Raw genomic sequence first — 18513 nt, 5'->3', positions numbered from 1 at the left:
CACAAGGATTAAAATGGCACACTGTCTTTGCCCATACACACAACACTCAGCAGTTTTTCTTTAGGTGAAGGCTTTTTAATGAAAATGTTCAACACAAACCCGTGCAGAAACCTGCAATCATTTGAAACTGGGAAAAGTTCTGAATCAACCTCGCTTAAAGCAGAAATTTAAAATTGGCTAAAACTGCTATTTTGCAACTTACAAACATTTACAGATATTAAATGATAACTGTACAGATATCTGGACCAAACAGGTATTCTATAAAGTATACAGGACCGTTTAAAAAAAATTAAAGACTGACCATACTGGCTAGTAAGTTGTGAACCAATCAGAAAAAGTGCACAAGAAAAAATCATAGAAAAATAAATAAAAATGTGGCCATGTTCCAACCAAGCCAAAGGTTATTACGGTTTCCTTGGTTTTAATGGAAGAGTTAAGCACAGATTTCGACTCCTCCTGTTAAAAAAAGTGGGACTTTAAAGTATTTGGCAGGATGGATCTTGCCTCAATGTTTAATTTTTTAAAAGAAAAACACATAGGAGATTGCAGCACAAAAAGCCTGTTACTTAACAGGCTTTCCAAGTTGTTAGCTGGTCATTCTAGTTCTGAGTAGTATTCCTTCTTGTCTCCTTGTTAAAGGTAATCATTTTCAAAAGGACTACAGCATCTGCTACAGAAAGGACAAACAGCATCAGACAAAATACCTGCAAATGAAAAGAAAGGGGTTCAGATTCCACAGGACTGATGGGCCTTACGTTGAGACTTTGGCTAGGTTATTATTGCTTTTTGTAGCAACTGCCACAGCTCAGTGATTTGGCTCTAGTTTATGAATCTTCCACTTAAATATTTTATTTGTAGCAAATGAGAAAATAAATTGTTTCCATGTCACCTTCCATAAGGTCATTTTCCATTGTCTCGCCTAGCGATCTCTTACACTTGAGCCTTGTGCCTCAGTCATGGCCAGGGCAACCAAGAGAAGGCTTTTCCAGCCTCCCAAAGATGGAGATTTTGGGGGGAAGGGTTGTCAACCCTTTGTTAAGAAATGGATATTTCCTAAATGGGAAGGAGTTAATTAAGTTTTAATTAATTTTTAAAATTTGCATCAGGTGACATGGTTATGTTGACCTACCCACCCCCTTCCAAAATGACCAGCGATGGGCTTGGAGGGAGTGAGAAGGGGAAGAGCCCTGGGTGGGTGAGTACACAACTATGCTTCCCAACCATATTCTGCATGATTGCACCACTTCTGGGATTTCTCGAAGCCTGAAGAACGTTTCAGGGGTTTCTCAACGTTAAAAAAAAAATAAAAAAAAATAAAGAATGGCTGCTCTAGTTCTTAGCACTGCAACTTTAATCAGTCACTCCTTTTTAAGTCCACGGAGTTCAATGGATATAGAACGGTCTTATTCATTTTAGGTATGCATTGGGAATGTGTATGTTTCCCCTTCATTTTTGGGGAAGAACTAAAGCAGAGCAGTTAGAAACACAGTTGAAAGTAGGGCAAAATCTCACCCTGCATGGTCGTCCCCACCTTCCTGAGACACCCCCTCCACCCCAAAATGATTTATTTATGTATATTATTTTCACTGAAGACTCTTGTACTTACTCCTCCGACTAACGTTCCAGTGTTGGTCTTGATTAGAGTTGCGCACAGACCCACAATGATGAGAAACAATGCCGCCACAAGACTGTTGAAAGCATCCTGGGAAACACAGCAAAAAATGTGCTTTAGTATCACCAGCTGGGTGGCCTTGGACTCACTACAGCACTGATAAAGCTGTTCTGAAGGAGCAGTAATATCAGGGCCCTCAGCCTCACCCACCTCACAGGGTGTCTGTTGCGGGGAATGGAAAGGGAAGGCGAATGTCAGCCGCTTTGAGATTCGTTCAGGTAGATAAAAGCGGCATGTAAGAACCAACTGTTCTTCTTCTTCTCTCCAAGACAGCCAAGGTACTAAAAATATCTATATTCAGATCAGTACGGATTTATAAAATCCTTACCCCAAGATGGACCTTAATCCAACCAACACCTAAGCTAAAACTAGTTCTGTAACGCTTGCAAATGCAAACATCAGTCAGGAACAGATGGCAAACTTTTCATCTTAATTATGACGTTGTACATTTTGCATATAGTTTAGATTGCAATCTTACATGTGCTCATTCGTTCAGTCTACAATACTAAGAAGTTGGTTGTATTTTTTAAAAAACAGCTGCATTTTAAACTGATTTCATGATAACATGCTATCCTCTGAAACACCTGAACCATCCCTTTTACATTTTTAGTTGTAGTCTTAAAGTAGTTGACTGAAGGATGTATGGTTGTAAGTCCAAAAACAATGGTGTACCTATTTTTGTCTGAACTGGTGACAAAATGTGTATTAGGAACTGGTGAAAATTGATACTTGCCGCTAATGGCCAAAAGAAAAAATGCAGTTTCTTTTGCAGTCCCAGCAGATATAGCAAAAAGAATAATGTGGTAATGACAAATTCCATGATTCCAAGCGTTACGAATGCTTCGTGACCTCTTACAGCTGCAAAGCTCACAAACGCCATAAAAGCTAAAAGCTGTCGGAATAAAAACAGAACAAGTTTTTGCTATCAGACTGGTACCATCACAGTCATGTGAAAATTCAGGACTGCCATATAACATCAACGTGGTGTAACAATTGAATGTTGGAGTAAGTATGCAAGGCCCAGGTTCAAAATCCCTATTGCCCTGCAGATTCCTGGATGACTGGCCACTCATTCTCCTTCAGGTTAGCCCACTTCACTGATAGAGTGCTTGCACTCAAAAGCTCCTACCCTGTTGGTCTTAAAGGTTCTACTGATTTTATTGTGCTACTGTTCAGTAGATTATATAGCTGCTGTTCAGAAGAAGAGGTTGCCAACCTCAAAGAAAACGTGCACCAGTATGTGAAAACAGCCATAAACGCCTTATGTTGCACTCAGGAAGGAAGCCTCTATTTTAACTGTGACAAGTGTCAGTGAGAACAGGAACATGTGGGCTCTACTGTCAGGAAGGGAAGACAGAAAGGTTTTAATATCCGCAGCTACAAAGTGTAAATGTCAGTGCTGTCAAATGTCGTAGGATTGGGTAACAGGATTGTGATGGGCTTTGGAGAGAAAGACAGCCCTAAAAAGCTAGGATTTGCCCTGCAGAAATCCATGCAACTGGGAAGGAAAGAGCTAAAACGGCCTGTTTGGAAACACTGCACGGTGACACAGAAAGGCACAGAGCAATGGGGGAGTGGCGGTGATGGGTTAGCTACTTATTCCCTTTAGGTTTTGCTTCTTAAAAACAGGACCTTTTGAATACTGGGGTACCCTAGATAGTCTGTGTTGGCATTCTGAGTAGGATATCTGTTAGTTAAATACACTCCCTCTCCTAAAGCAGCCTTTCTCAACTTTTTTACCATTGAGAAACCCCGGAAACCTTCTTCAGGCTTTGAGAAACCCAAGAAGTAGTGCAATCATGCAGAATATGATGGGGAAGCATAGCTGTGTACATGCCCACCCAGGGCCTCTCCCCTTACCACCCTCTCCAGGCCCACCTGTGGCCATTTTGAGAGGGGATGGGTGGGTCAACATGATCATATCACCTGATTGTCATATCACCTGTTAAACATTTAACAAATTTAATATATATATATTAAATTTAATTAATTCCCACACATTCCTGGCTGAGAAAGCCTGCCCTAAAGGGCAGCTTGGCTGTGTATTCTGCAGGGAATTTTCCTGGTGGGCTACTGCCCTGGTGGGCTGCTGGTGGCCAGGAGCTAGCAAAGCTGAGCCCCAGCTACTGTGTCAGTGATGCATGGCCCCCCTGACTGAGATCCTTCATTGGCAAGTTGCTCAGCTTAATTTGTCCCAGGACTGGTTACACTTTCCAATCCACTCCATATGTGAGACTGCAGGGATATATATATTGTGGGGGGGGGGGGTTATATAGGGATATATATGTATATGTATATGTGTATATGTATATGTATATATGTATATATATATATGTGTATATATATAGAGAGGGGGGTATAGAGAGAGAGCCCAAACAATGTTGACCCCTAGTCATCTTGCTGTTCATTGTCCCCAACCAAATGCCAGGCAGAAGAGCTCCGCCTTACAGACCCCATTTGTAATACTACTATACTAATATCTAGAAACCCAGAATCTAGGGAAAAACACACGACTAGCGCCTAGATAGAAAAAGACACGTCCCTCCAGAAACACCACCCCACCCTCTGCTCCCGGGCGCCCTGAAACGCCGCCAGAGGCCACGCACTCTGCACCAGCTCAGAGGCACTCTCCACTTGGCACAGCCGGGCGGGGCCTGACTCTCCCGCCCTCGCCTCCTACCATGCGGCCGAGCTTGAGGCCTCCCCTGAGGGAGCGCGGGAACTCCTTGTTCACGTCCAGCGGCATCCAGGTGGCCTCTGAGGGGGAAGAAGACGAAGGAGGCGGCGGCGGCAGTGGCGGCGGCTCGGCCCGAGCAGGCGGTGCCGGAAGGCGCGCCCGTTAGTCGCCTCACCGGCCCCGCGGAAGCCGCCCTGCTCGTCGTGGGCACGGAGGCCGCTCCCGCCGCGCTCTTGGACGGGGGAATGGCGGGAGGGGACTCGGGGAGGGCTGGCGGGGAGGCGTTGGCGCCTGCCGGGCCGAGCGGTTGTGGTCGAGGTTCCGCTTGCTTTGGGCCGCGGGAAAAGGGGCCAACGACGCGGCTTCCCTCGCAAGGGCGGCGGCGGCGGCGGCGGGGAGTTCCACGGCACGCGGCTTCAGCGGCCTGAGAGGGAGAGAGGCAGGGGCTGCAGCAGGGAGTGAGGGGCCCCCTCGGGGCCGACCGGGTTCCAGGCACGGCAGGTGAGCTTTCGTGGGCACGCACCTTGGCCCGCAAGGTGTGGAAGGGCGCGCGCCCAGGAAAGCTGGCGCCCACAACTGAGCGTGGCTCGCTTTATAGGGGCCGCTGGACGAGGTTTCTTTCAGTAGGAGCTTGTCAGGTAGGTAGGTAGGGAGATGGATAGACTATCCTGGGTTCTTGATTCGCTCCCAGTGGGCCCTTCTGCACATATCAGATAATGCACTGTCAATGCGCCTTAGCAATAGATTATCCTGTTCTGCACGCCAAAAGCACATTGAGACAGCGTTATCCAACATGTGCAGAATGGGTGGACACCTCCCTCCATTACACATGTATATTCTGCCTGACCTACCTCGGAGGGTTCTTGTTTTGAACGTAAGATGGAGGATGGCAGGACAGAACTCAGCTGCCTTGGGGGGTGTTTGTGGAGAGAAGAGGGATATAAAGCCCTGATAAGGACAGTTTTCCTTCTGCAAACCACCCTTCTGCCATTGGGGGAATCCAGTCGTACCATGGGGTTATCCCAACCCCACTACTTGTCTCCAATGTGGAGGTTAGAGTTGGTTCTTATATGCCGCTTTTCTCTACCAAAAGGAGTCTCAAAAGTGGCTTCCAATCGCCTTTCCTTTCCTCTCCCCACAACAAACACCCTGTGAGGTGGGTCAGGCTGAGAGAGCCCTGATATTACTGCTCAGTCAGAACAGTTTTATCAGTGCTGTGGCAAGCCAAATGTCACCCAGCTGGCTGCATGTGGGGGAGCGGGGAATCAATCCGAGCTCCTAACCACTACACCAAGCTGGAACCACTGAAATTGCAATATGGAGCTATTCATTCCTGACACAACACCCCTCTGAGGTTGCTCTGTGCGTGCATTTATGAGCATTGATTTGTATATAGGAAAATCCGGCCTTGGGCTGCAGTGTGCATTTAATCTGCAACAGACCTGTTTCCGCTTTCCACACAAGGCCACCACTAGTTTGAGAGGCCCGATCCCGTGCAGGCTTACTCGGAAGTAAGCGCCAGCATAATCAATCGGCTTTTGCACACAGGGGAAAGTGCCCGGGTTGGCAGCCCCAGTCGATGCGTTGTTGCATTTCCAAACCGGAGAATCTGGCTCTTTGAAAGGTGCAGGGGATGCTAAAGCGAGGCTGCATTCCCAAGCCCAGTTTGACGGGCGAGCATCTGCGCCTACCCGAGCGGCTCTCTTTCTGTCTCGGGTCTGCGCCTTTAAATTGGCCTCTCTCCCGGCACGGCTCGCGCACGCCGGTGCGGGGCGCTCGGATTGCGCACAGGAAGCAAAACGTTTGCAGCCGCAGGAAGGAAGGAAGCGAGCGAGCGAGCTAGCTCGGCCGGCGGCGCTTGCTTTTGCACCCTTGCAGCTCTCTTTGTGGAAGCCGCGACCGGACATGGGCCATGCAGCCGGGGCGTCCGCTCTTCTTCCGGCTCCTGCTGGGCTCTCGGGGCATCCGAAGGGCTCAGCCTGCTTTCGGTATCGGTAGCTGGAAGGCCAGGCCGAAAAGCCCTCCGCAGACAGGCAAGTGCGGCCTGTGCATGACCGATCCCCATGTGGACGCCTCCGCTGATATGTCCGGTAGCTGCTGCTTTATGATGTTTATATATCCAACCACCCTGAATGCAATCCCGGGGGGGCCCTTTTTCAGCCTGGTTCTAGAACAGGGGTAGTCAAACGGCGGCCCTCCAGATGTCCATGGACTACAATTCCCACGAGCCCCTGCCAGCTGGCAGGGGCTCATGAGAATTGTAGTCCATGGACATCTGGAGGACCGCCGTTTGACTACTCCGGTTCTAGAAGCTCCTTTCGCGGGTTTGACGAATGCGTCGTATTTATTGGTGCTCTCCATTGCGACTTGGGTTTGCCCGTTTACGGTACTGTAGTAATGTTTACCCTTGGTTCTTGATTCGCTCACAATTTGGAGTCTGGACTCCCCCCCCCTCCCCCGCCTCCCCGCATTACACATATAGTGTAAAATGTTAACTAGTGAATTTCCAGCCTCTCTGTGTATTTAAAAATACCCTGGCTGCCTTCTTTGAAACTTGCATATGTTATTTGCAAGGGTAAGACTGCTTTCAGCAATAACTGCTAAATAACTGCTAAAGTGTGCTGTTTCTAATATCTTAATTGTCTTCAAAATTGAGCCTGTGTGTGTATTCTCTTTGAAGACCTTTAGATGGACACTGCTTGGAAATCTTTTTATTTTCCAACACCAATTCAAATGCACAGAGTGCCTACACCTCTAGAATCTCTAGTTGCTCATGGTTGTTTAAAAACCAGGTTATTTTATGTTTTTCAAACATGTCATTCTGAGTGGTAATTCCATTGAAAAGTTCAGGAACTCTCTCCCCCCCCCCCCCCAAAATCCAGTTTACCTGGTTCTGTTTGAATATACCTTGACAATCCTCAAAGATGAAAATCTCTGTGTATGTTGAACATTTACAAACCAGCATTGAGGTTACAACGCTGTAAGAAGATTATACTATGTCCCTCTCTTCCTGTTTGGATCTTAGTTGGCAGCAGGGGATCTACTTGGGTTAGCGGCCTTCTCAGAAGGGCTGCAGATTAGAGGACTGTTGTTGATGTTGAAAGCTTCTGCCACAACCTACTTTGTCCTCAACTCTCACCTGTCCAGCTTGGGTATGGCTTTGTGATCAGCGGCTGGATGGGAACATTGGTTCTGTGTAGGGTTGCTGACAGCCTGGAGGGGAAAAAAAAGTCTTGTCCTTTTAATAGAAGGTTAATGGAATGTTATTTACTGGATGGTTTTCTATGCTATGAAGAGTTTTGAGTATACATTTCCAGACATTATTAAGGGGGTAGGATAGGATATATTCTCTCCCCACCCCAGCTGTGTCTTATCGCATTTTGGTGGCACCACAGTACTCAGATGTGATTCAACTTGTTTTTTTTTGGCTTTGAAAATCATGACACCCATGATTCTGAGTGGAAAAATCTTTCAGAGTGGCTTTGGTAACAAATATAGAATACTTCCTTTCAATGCAAAATATAAAGTGAGTGGCGTACAGCTGGAGAGTTAAATCAAAATGAAACTTATTTGCTAACTCGAATGAATGATTGTTACAGCTCAGATATACAATAATTTAACTCGCTTTTGCTTTATTGTTCTAAAGATAAACACCTGGCAAATGGAAGAGAGAAAAAGTCGGTTGTAAGTAAGCTATCTATTCACGTTAATAAATGCAAAGTTTATGGGATATGAAGTTGTTATTGGGTGTAATGTGCATGAGGTCTGTGCATGAGGCAGTTAGGTCCCTCCTGTGATCTGGAATGCTTCAGAGATACGGTCCAAGAATTTTACTGTAAGATACTGATAAAATATAATTTCAAGAGAGAGAAGGCGGAAAGAGCAATTAAATGCCTCATTTTAAACAAAATAACTCATTTTATGTATTATGTTCCCTTCTTGTAATTTACCAAACTGATTGTTCTAGAAAAATTTGATGATACTTGCTAATGTTTCAGAGTTACTAATTCAGATCATTCGAAGAGCTTTATAGCAAGAAGCTAAACTAACATAATACTGCCTAGAACAAATCTGTTATTTATAAACCAAAGAAACTAATAATTGCATTTCCTTTTGTCTCGCTTAAAGCCAATAATAATAAGTTTCTTTGTCGTCTCTGTGTAATTTACATATTGTAAATCTGATTATAAGTAATAGTAACTCCATCACATATTCACCAACATTTTGTAACCTCCAAATCCACTGTTCCCTCTCCTTAGGACCACATAGCATTTTTTGCTCCAAACACTCTGGGCAGAAGTAGGAATGATTGATCAAAACCTTTGTTTACCTCATGACTTCTAACAAAATCCCCAACTCTTAAAATTTTATACACTTCGATTCCTGAGGGGTGGGAAAACTTTGCCTTGGTATGAGTGGTCACGTAAGAGGAGTGAATGACCACTTTCCTGACCACACAGTCTGCCAACTCATTTTTAGCCTAATGTACAGATTCCTCATCTCATTTTGAAACCTTGGTATTATTTTTTCCTCCAGATCTGCATCGAAGGGAACATTGCAAGTGGGAAAACGACATGCCTGGATTATTTCGCCAAAAACTCTAACATTGAGGTGATTAGACTTGAAACTTCTCTCTGTGCCACATTTTTACCCAAAGTTTTCCTTTGGGGCCGTGATCTTGGGCCTTGCCTTCATCGAGGAGGTAATCCTATGAAGTTTTACAGCTCAGACATGGCCTTAGCCCCACAGTAAAAACTCATCTTCAGCCTGGCTTTGATTTTAAGCATGCTGGATCCAAATCTCCCATCACCTGAATCTGACTTTTTTTGTAATTCAATTGCCCTCTTTCCACAGTATCTGTATGAACCTGGAAGCTGCTGAGAGATATGGAATATGGAAGGCAGCTAGTTTAGCAGTTCCTTCCTAATCCCATCTCTTTCTTTTGCTTTAGGGAAAAGGTCTGATGGGCCCAATTCTAAGCCACTACTGGGATAGTTGGCCCAGTGTATAGAGTCTTATGTACAGTACTCTGGAATGCATTGGTATATGTGAGAATTCTCTGTTTGTAAGATGAAGAGATGGCTGTCAATGGCCTGTAGTTAGGGTTGCCAACTCCAGGTTGGGAAATACCTGGAGATTCTGGAGATGGAGTCTGAAGAAGGTGGAGGAGGGGCTTCAATGTGGTGGAATTCCATATAGCCCACCTTCCAAAGGGGCTATTTTTTCCAGGTAAATAGATGACTGTTGCCTGGAGATGAGTTGTAATAGTGGGAGGTCTCTGGCTACCACATAGAAGTTGGCAACCGTAGCTGTGGTAGGGTTCTGGAAGCACGACATGTTTGCAAGCGTTCCAAAGTTTGAAACGTTTAAGAACTGCTGTGGTATGTCATAATTTGCACTGTGATCTTAAATAGGTTCTTTTGCCTGAGAGTATAAGAACTGCTTGCTGGACCAGAGATACCCAGATGAGCATTCTGTACAAAACCCACAGCAACTACTGGAGCAGGCTGTGATCCATTGGTGGACTACTGGCCAGTCTTTTATCAGTGCAAGCAGTGCTGTGTTCTTAATTCTGTTTGCATGTCGTTTCTCCAGGGTAGGGTTGAATTTCCTGGATGGTTTTATGTAGACCAAATAAATTAGGCTTTATTATAGTTCTTGAAAATCCATCTGTATGGGGTGAGGGAAAGCAGATGCATTGAATTACTTTTTCTTTTTGAACTCAGGTGTTGACTGAACCGGTGTCTAAATGGAGGAATGTGCATGGTTATAACCCCCTGGTGAGTTACAAGGATGGATCCCTCACTGTCATGTGCCTTTTTACCTAACCTGGATTGTGATGATTTAAAATGCATAAAAAGCACCTGCTGTCTGATGTGGCTTTGATCACTGTATTAGAAAGAACATTCATTAGATTACGTCAGGCTTTCTCAACTGGGGTTTCATGAAACCCTGGGTTTTCACAATGGCCCTGGAAAGGTTTCTCCAATTGGGTGGGAGTTAATTAATTTTTAAATATATTTTTTTACATTACAAAAATTGTATCAGGCGATAGGACCATATATATTCATGTCGACCTGCTTCCCCCCGCCCAAAATAGCCAATAATGGGCCTGGAGGGGGTGGGAAGGAGAGGGACCCTGACCATGAGTCCGGAGAGGTGAGCTGTGGGGGATGGGGGTGGGGAGCAGCATAGGCTTGCCCTAGACTTGTTTCTGACCCAGTGCCGACATCACTTTTGGGGGTTTCTTGAAGCCTGAGGAATGTTTTAGGGGTTTGAAAAATGTTGAGAAAGGCTGCATTACACACACTCCCACATCCCGTCTTGATGGGTTGTGCTAGCTCATCAAAAAGATTGTGATAATGTTGTTTTCCTTGCCTGTAGGGCTTAATGTACCAAGATGCATCGCGGTGGGGCATAACGTTGCAGACTTATGTGCAGCTTACCATGCTGGACCAGCACACAAGGCCGATGGTAAGTCAGAAGGTTTTGCTGCTGACAATACTGAAGTTCACCTCCCCAAAGACCACAAAGCCTTTGTCCAATTGCCTCTGCTCACATTCAAGCTGTATTACTGTTGGCACCCCCTGGGTTGACATTCTTATTTAAGTTCCACCGGAGTAGCACCTTTCCCCTTTCTAGCCTGACTTTGTCAGTGCCTGGAAGCTATGCAAGGTTGGCCGTGGTTAGTCCTTGGGTAGAGATGACCAAGGAAGACTGGATTTGCTATACACAGGAAGGCAACAGCTAATCACCTCTACTCATCTCCTGCCTTGGAGACACCATAGTCCTGGGGTCACCCCGAGTTGGTTGAGACTTGGCAGCATGCTTATTTTTACTTGGCTTTGCAAAATGCCATGTGCAGTGATGGGGCTACATAAAGTAGTAGTAAGCTGTTGGCATGTGGGAGAGAAGTCGGTAGCTTTTAAAAAATTGCTTGATCATCCTGGTAGTTCATATTGCCAAGAGATCTTTTTTGTCTTATTTCATCCTGGCCCTGTGTCAAGCCTTTGATGCCCTAAATACATGTTAATGTTTTCCTCGTGCCCTTCCTTCCCCTTCTCTGTGACTCAACGTGAACTGTGAGTTTTGTGCTGGGAACAGCCCTGATTTAAATCAGGATAATGATGCATGAGATGAAGGGGGCTTAATTTCCTGCCCCCGTGCAATTGTCCTGCCCTGAAATCGCCTTAGGGAGTGTTCTTTGTCCCATATGGAGCTCCTGGTGGGGCAAATAGGAACCAGGTGCAGATGATCCTTGTAGTTGCTTAGAACTGCTTCATGGTGCAGAATCAGTGTCTCTTTTACATTTATTTCAGGACAAAGTTCTTTGGTTTGTTGGGCTTACCCAGTTTTGTTTACATGCAACTATAATTCATTCAAGCGCAGACTAGAAGTTGTTCTTTTTACCATCCAATTGTAAAGATGCACATTTGCTTCCCCAGTCTTTGAAGGGAGACACATCAGATCCTGCAAAAAAGTTTTTTTCCCCCTCCAGTGGATCTGAAGAAAAGTAAAATTACTGAACATCTTTTGTCTGTTAATTTTCAGATTTCTCCCATAAGAATGATGGAGAGATCAATTCTCAGCGCAAAGTACATCTTTGTAGAAAACCTGTATCGGAGGTATGGGATCCAGCATCTTGTCAGTTTTATCTGTGTTCATTTTAAGGGGAAAACCTTGTGCTCCCTGAACTCGCTTTTGGTCTATTCTGCATTTCCAATTGGAAAATACTACTGTATTAGTTTATCCAACTTAATCCATTGTATTGTGTCAGATTATAAGCATTCATACATCGACAGGATACAAGGTAAGTACTATACTGAAAAAGACCCGTGTAGGCATTACAATGTGAACTCTGTGGCTTATATAACTTGTCAAAAAGGTCAAGACACGTCTCTTGCATTGGCTTTCTGGAGTCTTCTAGAGTAGACGAGCCTGTTTCTAATATGTCTTCCTCGGTACAGTTTCAGAGCTCTTTCAGTACACTCAGATCTGTTGCCAAGAGAAGTCTCAGAATTCGGGAGCTGTTTAAAAATCGTGTTTGACTCCTGTATGTCCATTGAAACTGTACTGAGGAAGACATATTCGAAACAGGCTTGTTTTGCTCTCCTCTTGAGGTTGCCCTTTCTACAGTGATGGATCAGCAATCGCTAGAAGATTAACGAAAGCAAGCTTAAGAGACTTGTCCTGACCTTTTTGATAAGTTATTCAAGTGACACTGTATTGCCTACATGGGTCTTTTTTAGTGCAAATTATAAGCATTGGCAGGAAACCGCAACTAATTAAAATTTTTGATGGAAATCAAGTGCATCGTTTTTGTGAGCTGCATCAAGGAGTTGAAGAGGAGAGGTGGCGAATAAATAATTCGGAATGAATAAATTACAACGTTCAAATGTCATGAGCCCAGACACATCGGATGATTTTAGGGGTGGATGGGCAGACCTGAGCATCTCATTTGGGGCTAACGCACTTAAAATGAGGTTTCTTGTTGAAGGAACCACATTACTCTGTTGTATCCTGATATTTGCCACATATGCATGGCATGAAAACTGCCCATTGCATGTAATAAAGCTATTGCTAGTTGCCCACACCGCCCTCTCTGATAATCAGTTCTCCCTTTCCATCCTTAGTTCTGGAGCACTTACTATCTTCTTTTGAAAATGGGGGAAAAGTTATTTCTAAACCACAAGGTGGCAGCTGAGTAACACAGTCATGTTGGGCCATACTATATTGAAAGGTTTAGATTTGAGTATGAAAGCATTGATCTCAAAAGTTTCCCTGTTCATCAAAGTCTGTGTAGAAAACAAGATATATCTAATAGCTTTGGAATTGCTTTCTCATTTGGAGCTGAAGCTGTCAATTTTGGCCTCCCTCCCCCTTTGTATCAGATAGTATGTGCATATATTGAAAATCTTAGAGGCTGTGGATTTTCCCCCCTATTGATTGACTTGAGAGTTAGAAGCCTGCCTCTTTTGCCTTTAAATGTTTCATTGTAGAACTGACATAATTGATATGCGAGATTTGTTGGATTCAATACAGCAGGCTGCAGGGTTGTTGATATTATAAGTTCCAAAGCCTTTTTAAAGACAATCTGTAACAACCCTTATCAATTTGAAGATGAGGGAAGTCTTTAGAATGCAAGATAGAAGTTTTCTGTTTGTAAATTGTCTTAAGGCACCCAGTTGCAGGAACTTCTGTTTATGCATCGTACCAATACATCATGTAACTATTAAATGAAGCGACATAAAAGCTCCTTCAAGCCAGTGAGTAGACAGTCCAGGCAAAAGATTGTAACCAGCCATATTGGCGTGTGCAAAATCCAGAACAGTCCCTATAATAACTTTTGATTTGGTGCAACCAAAAGAACACAGAATTAGTTTTGGCTTTGTTGGGGTACAGGGTTTGAGTAGAGGTCAGAGGGTGGATTCTGGAAGGATGTAGGCAAACACATGGGTATAGCTTCAGCAGGGTTTGCTTAAAAGCATTTTTACAGAACTTGTCACAACTGTGCAAATTCTCTGATTCTCTCCCCCCTCCCTTTTTTTTCATTGCAGCGGGAAAATGCCTGGGGTGGATTATGCAGTTCTGACAGAATGGTTTGAGTGGATCATCAAGAATTTGGATGTTTCAGTGGACTTAATAGGTAAAAAGCATACTTTGTGGTAGTTAAAAAAAATAACAGGTATTCTGCCAGGTTGAGGCCAGGAAATACCATCATGCAGATGCCTGCCTCCCTGCTCAAGAACCCACTAGCCTTCACTGATTAAACATCAGCCAACCTTTCAGTCATTTAAAATGATAAAGTAGGCAGTTTTAATAATGCTTTTAATAATTTTTGAACGTAATTATTTAATTGTTAAATAATTATATATGTACTAGGCCGAAAGCCTGTTGCATGTAAGAATGCAACGGGTGCTAGCAGCGGGCATCCCCTGATGGCACCGTTTGCCACCCTACCTGGTCGTCCCGCTAGCAGCTGGGCTGATGGCTCTGCAGCTGGCTGACCTGCGCTTGCTGACGGCCAGGTTGAGCGGCAGGCAAGCCAGGGTGCTGCAGGAGTGCCTTCCTTGGTGGACAGGCAGCATCAGGGCACAAGGCTGCCTGAGCACCTCAAGGCTGGCTTCTGGGGGCGGGCGCTCCAGGGGCCGGCCTAATCTGGGTGTGCCCAGCTCTGCAGGGCGCACCCGGATTGGCCTGTGCAGCTGGAAGTGGAGGCTTGTCATCAGCTCCTAAAAGGGACATCCTCTTTGATAAATGATATCCGGGATGGGTGTTTCTAAACCGCTATCAATATACTTTCTTTCTGAATCTTCCCAAGACCATGTGGAATAAAAACCATGCTAGGTACATCTTGTTTTTATGGCAGTTTATCTGCAGACCTCTCCCAAGACATGTTACGAAAGGCTGAAAAGAAGGTGCAGAGAAGAGGAAAAGGTCATTCCGATGGTGAGTTGGAAGTCTTTGGACGTAGTTTGGGATTAATTCTTGTCTTTGGCTTTGAAAGCTGATGAGACAAGAAGTCAGCCAGGGTGGGGAGACGGCGCTTATAGAGCTGCACAAAGCATGACCAAAGGTGTGCATTCTCTGGGCAAAAGAGAGCCTGAATGAGCCACTCTCTTTCAACATCAGCGTTGTGCCTTTCTGCCTGAAGATGTGGGAAGTCCCCAGGAATGGATGGTCACAAATTGCCCGTCCTTTGGGAAGGAAAGGGGGGGGGTTCTTGTTCCAAGGCACGTTTACTCCTTATATCTGCAGGGATGCTGCATATTCATGAAATAGCAATTTAATTTTTGAGCTTTTAATGGAGCAATAAAATTTGCGGTTGGATGGGAAGGTGGGGACAGGGGCGACCTGTGTAGACCTTTCTCTTTTCATTCTGTCTTTCATGTTCCTGAAGGTTTCCAGGCCCCCACCTGGAAGTTGGCAATCTAGCTGGCAGCATATGGAGGAGGAGTCTGGAATCAAACCCTCCTCTTGAGATTAGAGTCTGCTACTCTTTAGCTTCTTCACCACACTGGATCTTGAGCAGGGGGTAGCAGGGGCCAGAACCCAGGAAGATCACAGTGCAGGTTTATGTGTTAGTGCCGTTGTATTCCTGGGTGCAACGTTATGGCTTAAACTGCACTCTAAAACAAACTGTTGGACGTCCACTACAAAAGCAACCTTTAAAAAGCTTCTTTTCTCTCCTTCCACCCCTTTCTGGAATACAGCAATATTTGGAAGCTATTCATCAACTCTATGAAGAGTGGCTCATTAAGCAAACACGGTTTAAAGTTCCTTGTCCTGTGCTTGTAAGTATATATTCTTGATGGGTCTGTTTCCGTTCGGCAGTGGTGGAGGAACGTTTTAAGCTGCCTTTAGTGGGACATCTTTAGCAATCGTTGTGAAAAGCCCATCCTCTTTCCCCCAGTGGTTGGTTGAGTTCGATTCTCTTCCTGCCAGCCCAGACAGAATGGCTGTTCGGTGCTCCCTTGGCATTTGGTGACATTTGGCATTTGCAGAGGATAGGAGGTCCTGAGGATGTCACAACCACAGTGCAGCTTGGGCTTAAGGCTTCCGAATTTTGGTAGGCTCCTATACCAGTACAGGGTGCACTGTGATCACGATCAGTTGTCTAGATTCGGAAGCCATTCTTGATACGTCACCTGTGATGATGGCTGTAGGCATGTCAAGTGCTGCCAAGTTGCAGCTGACTTACAGTGACCATCTGGGGTTTTCTAGGCAAGAGATGTTCAGGATTGGTTTGCCTTTGGGAACCTCTGCATAACAACGCTGGCTTTCCTTAGTGGTCTCCCATCCAAATGTTGACCAGGACCAACCCTGCTTAGCTTCTGAAATCTGACAAGATTGGGCTAGCCTGGGCTGTCAAGGTCAAGGCATGATATTAATAAAGGTCAAGGTAAAGGTTTCCCCTGTGCAAGCACCGCGTCATGTCTGATCCTTGGGGTGACGCCCTCTAGCGTTTTCATGGCAGACTCAATACGGGGTGGTTTGCCAGTGCCTTCCCCAGTCATCACCGTTTACCCCCCAGCAAGCTGGGTACTCATTTTACCGACCTCGGAAGGATGGAAGGCTGAGTCAACCTTGAGCCGGCTGCTGCGATCGAACTCATGGTCAGAGCTTCAGTCAGCATGTCGGCTGCCTTACCACCCTGCACCACAAGAGGCTCATATGATATTAATATAATTGCTTATTTAATACTTTCGGATTCAAGGATCTCAGGGAAGCATGCATTCTCCCCTTCTCTTTCTTACCCTGACAGCAACCCTGTGAGGTAGCTTAGTCTGAAAGAGGCCAAGGTTACTCAAAAACCTTCCATATCCCAGTGGGTTCTCTCCTAGATCTTAATCCAGCACTCTGCCCTGACTCTCGTGTATTTTTAAACACAGCTACTCCAGACATTTAGGTAAACTTACCAAAGACTTGTTCTAATATTTGGTTTCTTGATTTGAAGGTGCTTCATGCTGACCAAGATACACGGGCTATGATTGAGAAGTATGAACAAAACCGGGACCGAATCTTAACCACCTGTGACGTGCGGCAGTGCTTATAGGAAGGCGTACATGTTACTGTGTTGTTTGTTTGCAGAACCCAGTAAACACTGCATATATGCCGGGTCTTCTGTCACCTCCTCTTAACAGTCTATGTGCCTCTTCTCTGGTGGGGTTTTCTAACTTGAAGGCTCTTCAGTGAGGTGCTGTTGGAGGAGACTTGAGACGCCCCAGTGCTTGGATGCAAGGCCTTGAAAATGTCTCGAGAACGCAGCCTAGAACCAGAAGAGGAACTGGGCCTGACCCCAGAATTCCCCTTTCCTACCAAAAGAACTCCCCACCTTGAGTCCCCGTGTTGTCTCCCAAAACTCTCCCAAGTAACAAGAGGTTTTAAGAATGAAGACCTTCCAAAGGGAAAATGAAGCCTGCTAGCTAGGTGGATATTTCTGTCTACTTCCTTCTGAGATCTGTTTTAGGCAGTTCTTCCACTCTGCTTCCAAACCGGTTTATGAACAGGGCAGTTGAAAGAACAGCTCTGAGGGTCATTCCATTGGGTGACTTCTTTGTAGGGTGTGTTGTGCTCTTTTTGAATAATTATGAATGCTGTAATATTTAACATATTTTAATGTGTATAGTAACATTAATCCTGAATGAGAGACGAGAAACTTCAATCTCTTTAATTTTTGTTATGTTCTGATGACATATTATCCTAATATGCTGGTGTGACTTTGCTGTTTCAAGGGCAGCTTTCTGAGAGGTTCTTTCTGAAATACATGTGCATTCAAAATCCTATTTATTTAATCTGGAAGGGGACAGTATAAGTGTGTATAGTTTTTTTGAAGGCTTGAAAACTAGCTGGTATATGAACAGATAAATGGTGATGTGTTTTTATTCAGAATTGTCTGCTGTTCTCTTGCCACTCGGGAATTTTGGAATTACACAAAACATGAATGAAAATAAATGTACTGTGTCAACAGTTTCCCTAGTCACCTGAACAGAATTCTGTTCCTCATCCTGGAGTTCTATATTAAGGCTTGTCTAAACTTTGTATACAAATTACAGGAATTGCTTTATTTAAAGCCACCTTTCTACCCAAAGAGAGCACTTTCCTTACAGGAAAACAGGTGAAAAAAACCCTCCCTGAAATGGGTTCACACTGAGATATGGCATAATAGTTGCTCAGAACATATCTGCACATATTGCCCTCTTGTTACAAGGTTGGCATACCTGTGGCAACAGTCCCATCCTGCTGTTTATCACTGAGTATAACTCTTGGTGTCAGTTGACCATCAGACAGTGATCTCTACTTGTGATTATGTCTGTTGTATTCTTGGCAGGGGCATGGAAATGCAGAGTAGTTAGGCTTGTATTTCCATTTGGCCTGATTGCAAAACCATAGACATGTATGTATTTACATCCTAGACTGCCCCCTAGACTTGTTCGTATCACCTGTGGCTTGTTGGCCTATCTCAACTAACTGTATGAGCCTTTCAGAGTGATAGCAGTCCCCCAGCCTTTTAGCAACTCAATTCACTGCCCACTTGAGAGCCGTGTAGGAACAGAGGAAAACCATAGTATTGCTGTAGAAATAGTCTCAAGGATTGATGTTTTTAATGCAGGTGTTCTGCAACCTTGTTAAGCCTGTGGGCAATTCTAGAATTCTGAGAGCA

General features: G+C 44.8%; 2 protein-coding genes across 4 annotated transcripts; one reads left to right on the top strand and one right to left on the bottom strand.

Annotated features, from left to right (window-relative positions):
* Nucleotides 1-40: 40 nt before the first annotated feature.
* On the bottom strand, nt 41-4917 carry LOC143823543 (chemokine-like factor). The gene is made up of 4 exons (XM_077309962.1): nt 4353-4917; nt 2406-2564; nt 1607-1702; nt 41-704 (listed from the first exon to the last, which is right to left on the bottom strand). The coding sequence occupies exons 1-4, from the start codon at nt 4416-4418 to the stop codon at nt 600-602; spliced, it is 426 nt and encodes a 141-aa protein (XP_077166077.1). The 5' UTR covers nt 4419-4917; the 3' UTR covers nt 41-599.
* Nucleotides 4918-6117: 1200 nt separating this feature from the next.
* On the top strand, nt 6118-17822 carry TK2 (thymidine kinase 2). 3 transcript variants are annotated; one of them, XM_077309954.1, is made up of 10 exons: nt 6118-6439; nt 7996-8033; nt 8886-8960; nt 10076-10129; nt 10734-10823; nt 11901-11974; nt 13907-13995; nt 14719-14798; nt 15563-15643; nt 16807-17822. In XM_077309954.1, the coding sequence occupies exons 1-10, from the start codon at nt 6262-6264 to the stop codon at nt 16903-16905; spliced, it is 858 nt and encodes a 285-aa protein (XP_077166069.1). In that variant the 5' UTR covers nt 6118-6261; the 3' UTR covers nt 16906-17822. The 3 variants fall into 3 exon arrangements, with proteins under 3 accessions (XP_077166069.1, XP_077166070.1, XP_077166071.1); XM_077309955.1 differs by having other exon boundaries at nt 6123-6382; XM_077309956.1 differs by having other exon boundaries at nt 6339-6382; nt 7996-8037.
* The last annotated feature ends 691 nt before the right edge of the window (nt 17823-18513 follow it).

Source organism: Paroedura picta, chromosome 14 (assembly GCF_049243985.1).
Source record: "Paroedura picta isolate Pp20150507F chromosome 14, Ppicta_v3.0, whole genome shotgun sequence".
In the NCBI taxonomy this organism is placed as follows: domain Eukaryota; kingdom Metazoa; phylum Chordata; class Lepidosauria; order Squamata; family Gekkonidae; genus Paroedura; species Paroedura picta.
This window is presented reverse-complemented; position numbering and strand designations above follow the sequence as displayed.

What these genes read in the sequence shown, in the direction of transcription:
- LOC143823543 (XM_077309962.1), bottom strand. Translation starts at nt 4,418, where the DNA reads ATGCCGCTGGACGTGAACAAGGAGTTCCCGCGCTCCCTCAGGGGAGGC. An exon ending in GCCTCAAGCTCGGCCGCATG is followed by an intron (nt 2,565 to 4,352) that starts GTAGGAGGCGAG and finishes TTATTCCGACAG; the next exon opens with CTTTTAGCTTTTATGGCGTT. An exon ending in CTGGAACGTTAGTCGGAGGA is followed by an intron (nt 705 to 1,606) that starts GTAAGTACAAGA and finishes TTTCATTTGCAG; the next exon opens with GTATTTTGTCTGATGCTGTT.
- TK2 (XM_077309954.1), top strand. Translation starts at nt 6,262, where the DNA reads ATGCAGCCGGGGCGTCCGCTCTTCTTCCGGCTCCTGCTGGGCTCTCGG. An exon ending in TGCATGGTTATAACCCCCTG is followed by an intron (nt 10,130 to 10,733) that starts GTGAGTTACAAG and finishes CCTTGCCTGTAG; the next exon opens with GGCTTAATGTACCAAGATGC. An exon ending in GTAGAAAACCTGTATCGGAG is followed by an intron (nt 11,975 to 13,906) that starts GTATGGGATCCA and finishes TTTTCATTGCAG; the next exon opens with CGGGAAAATGCCTGGGGTGG.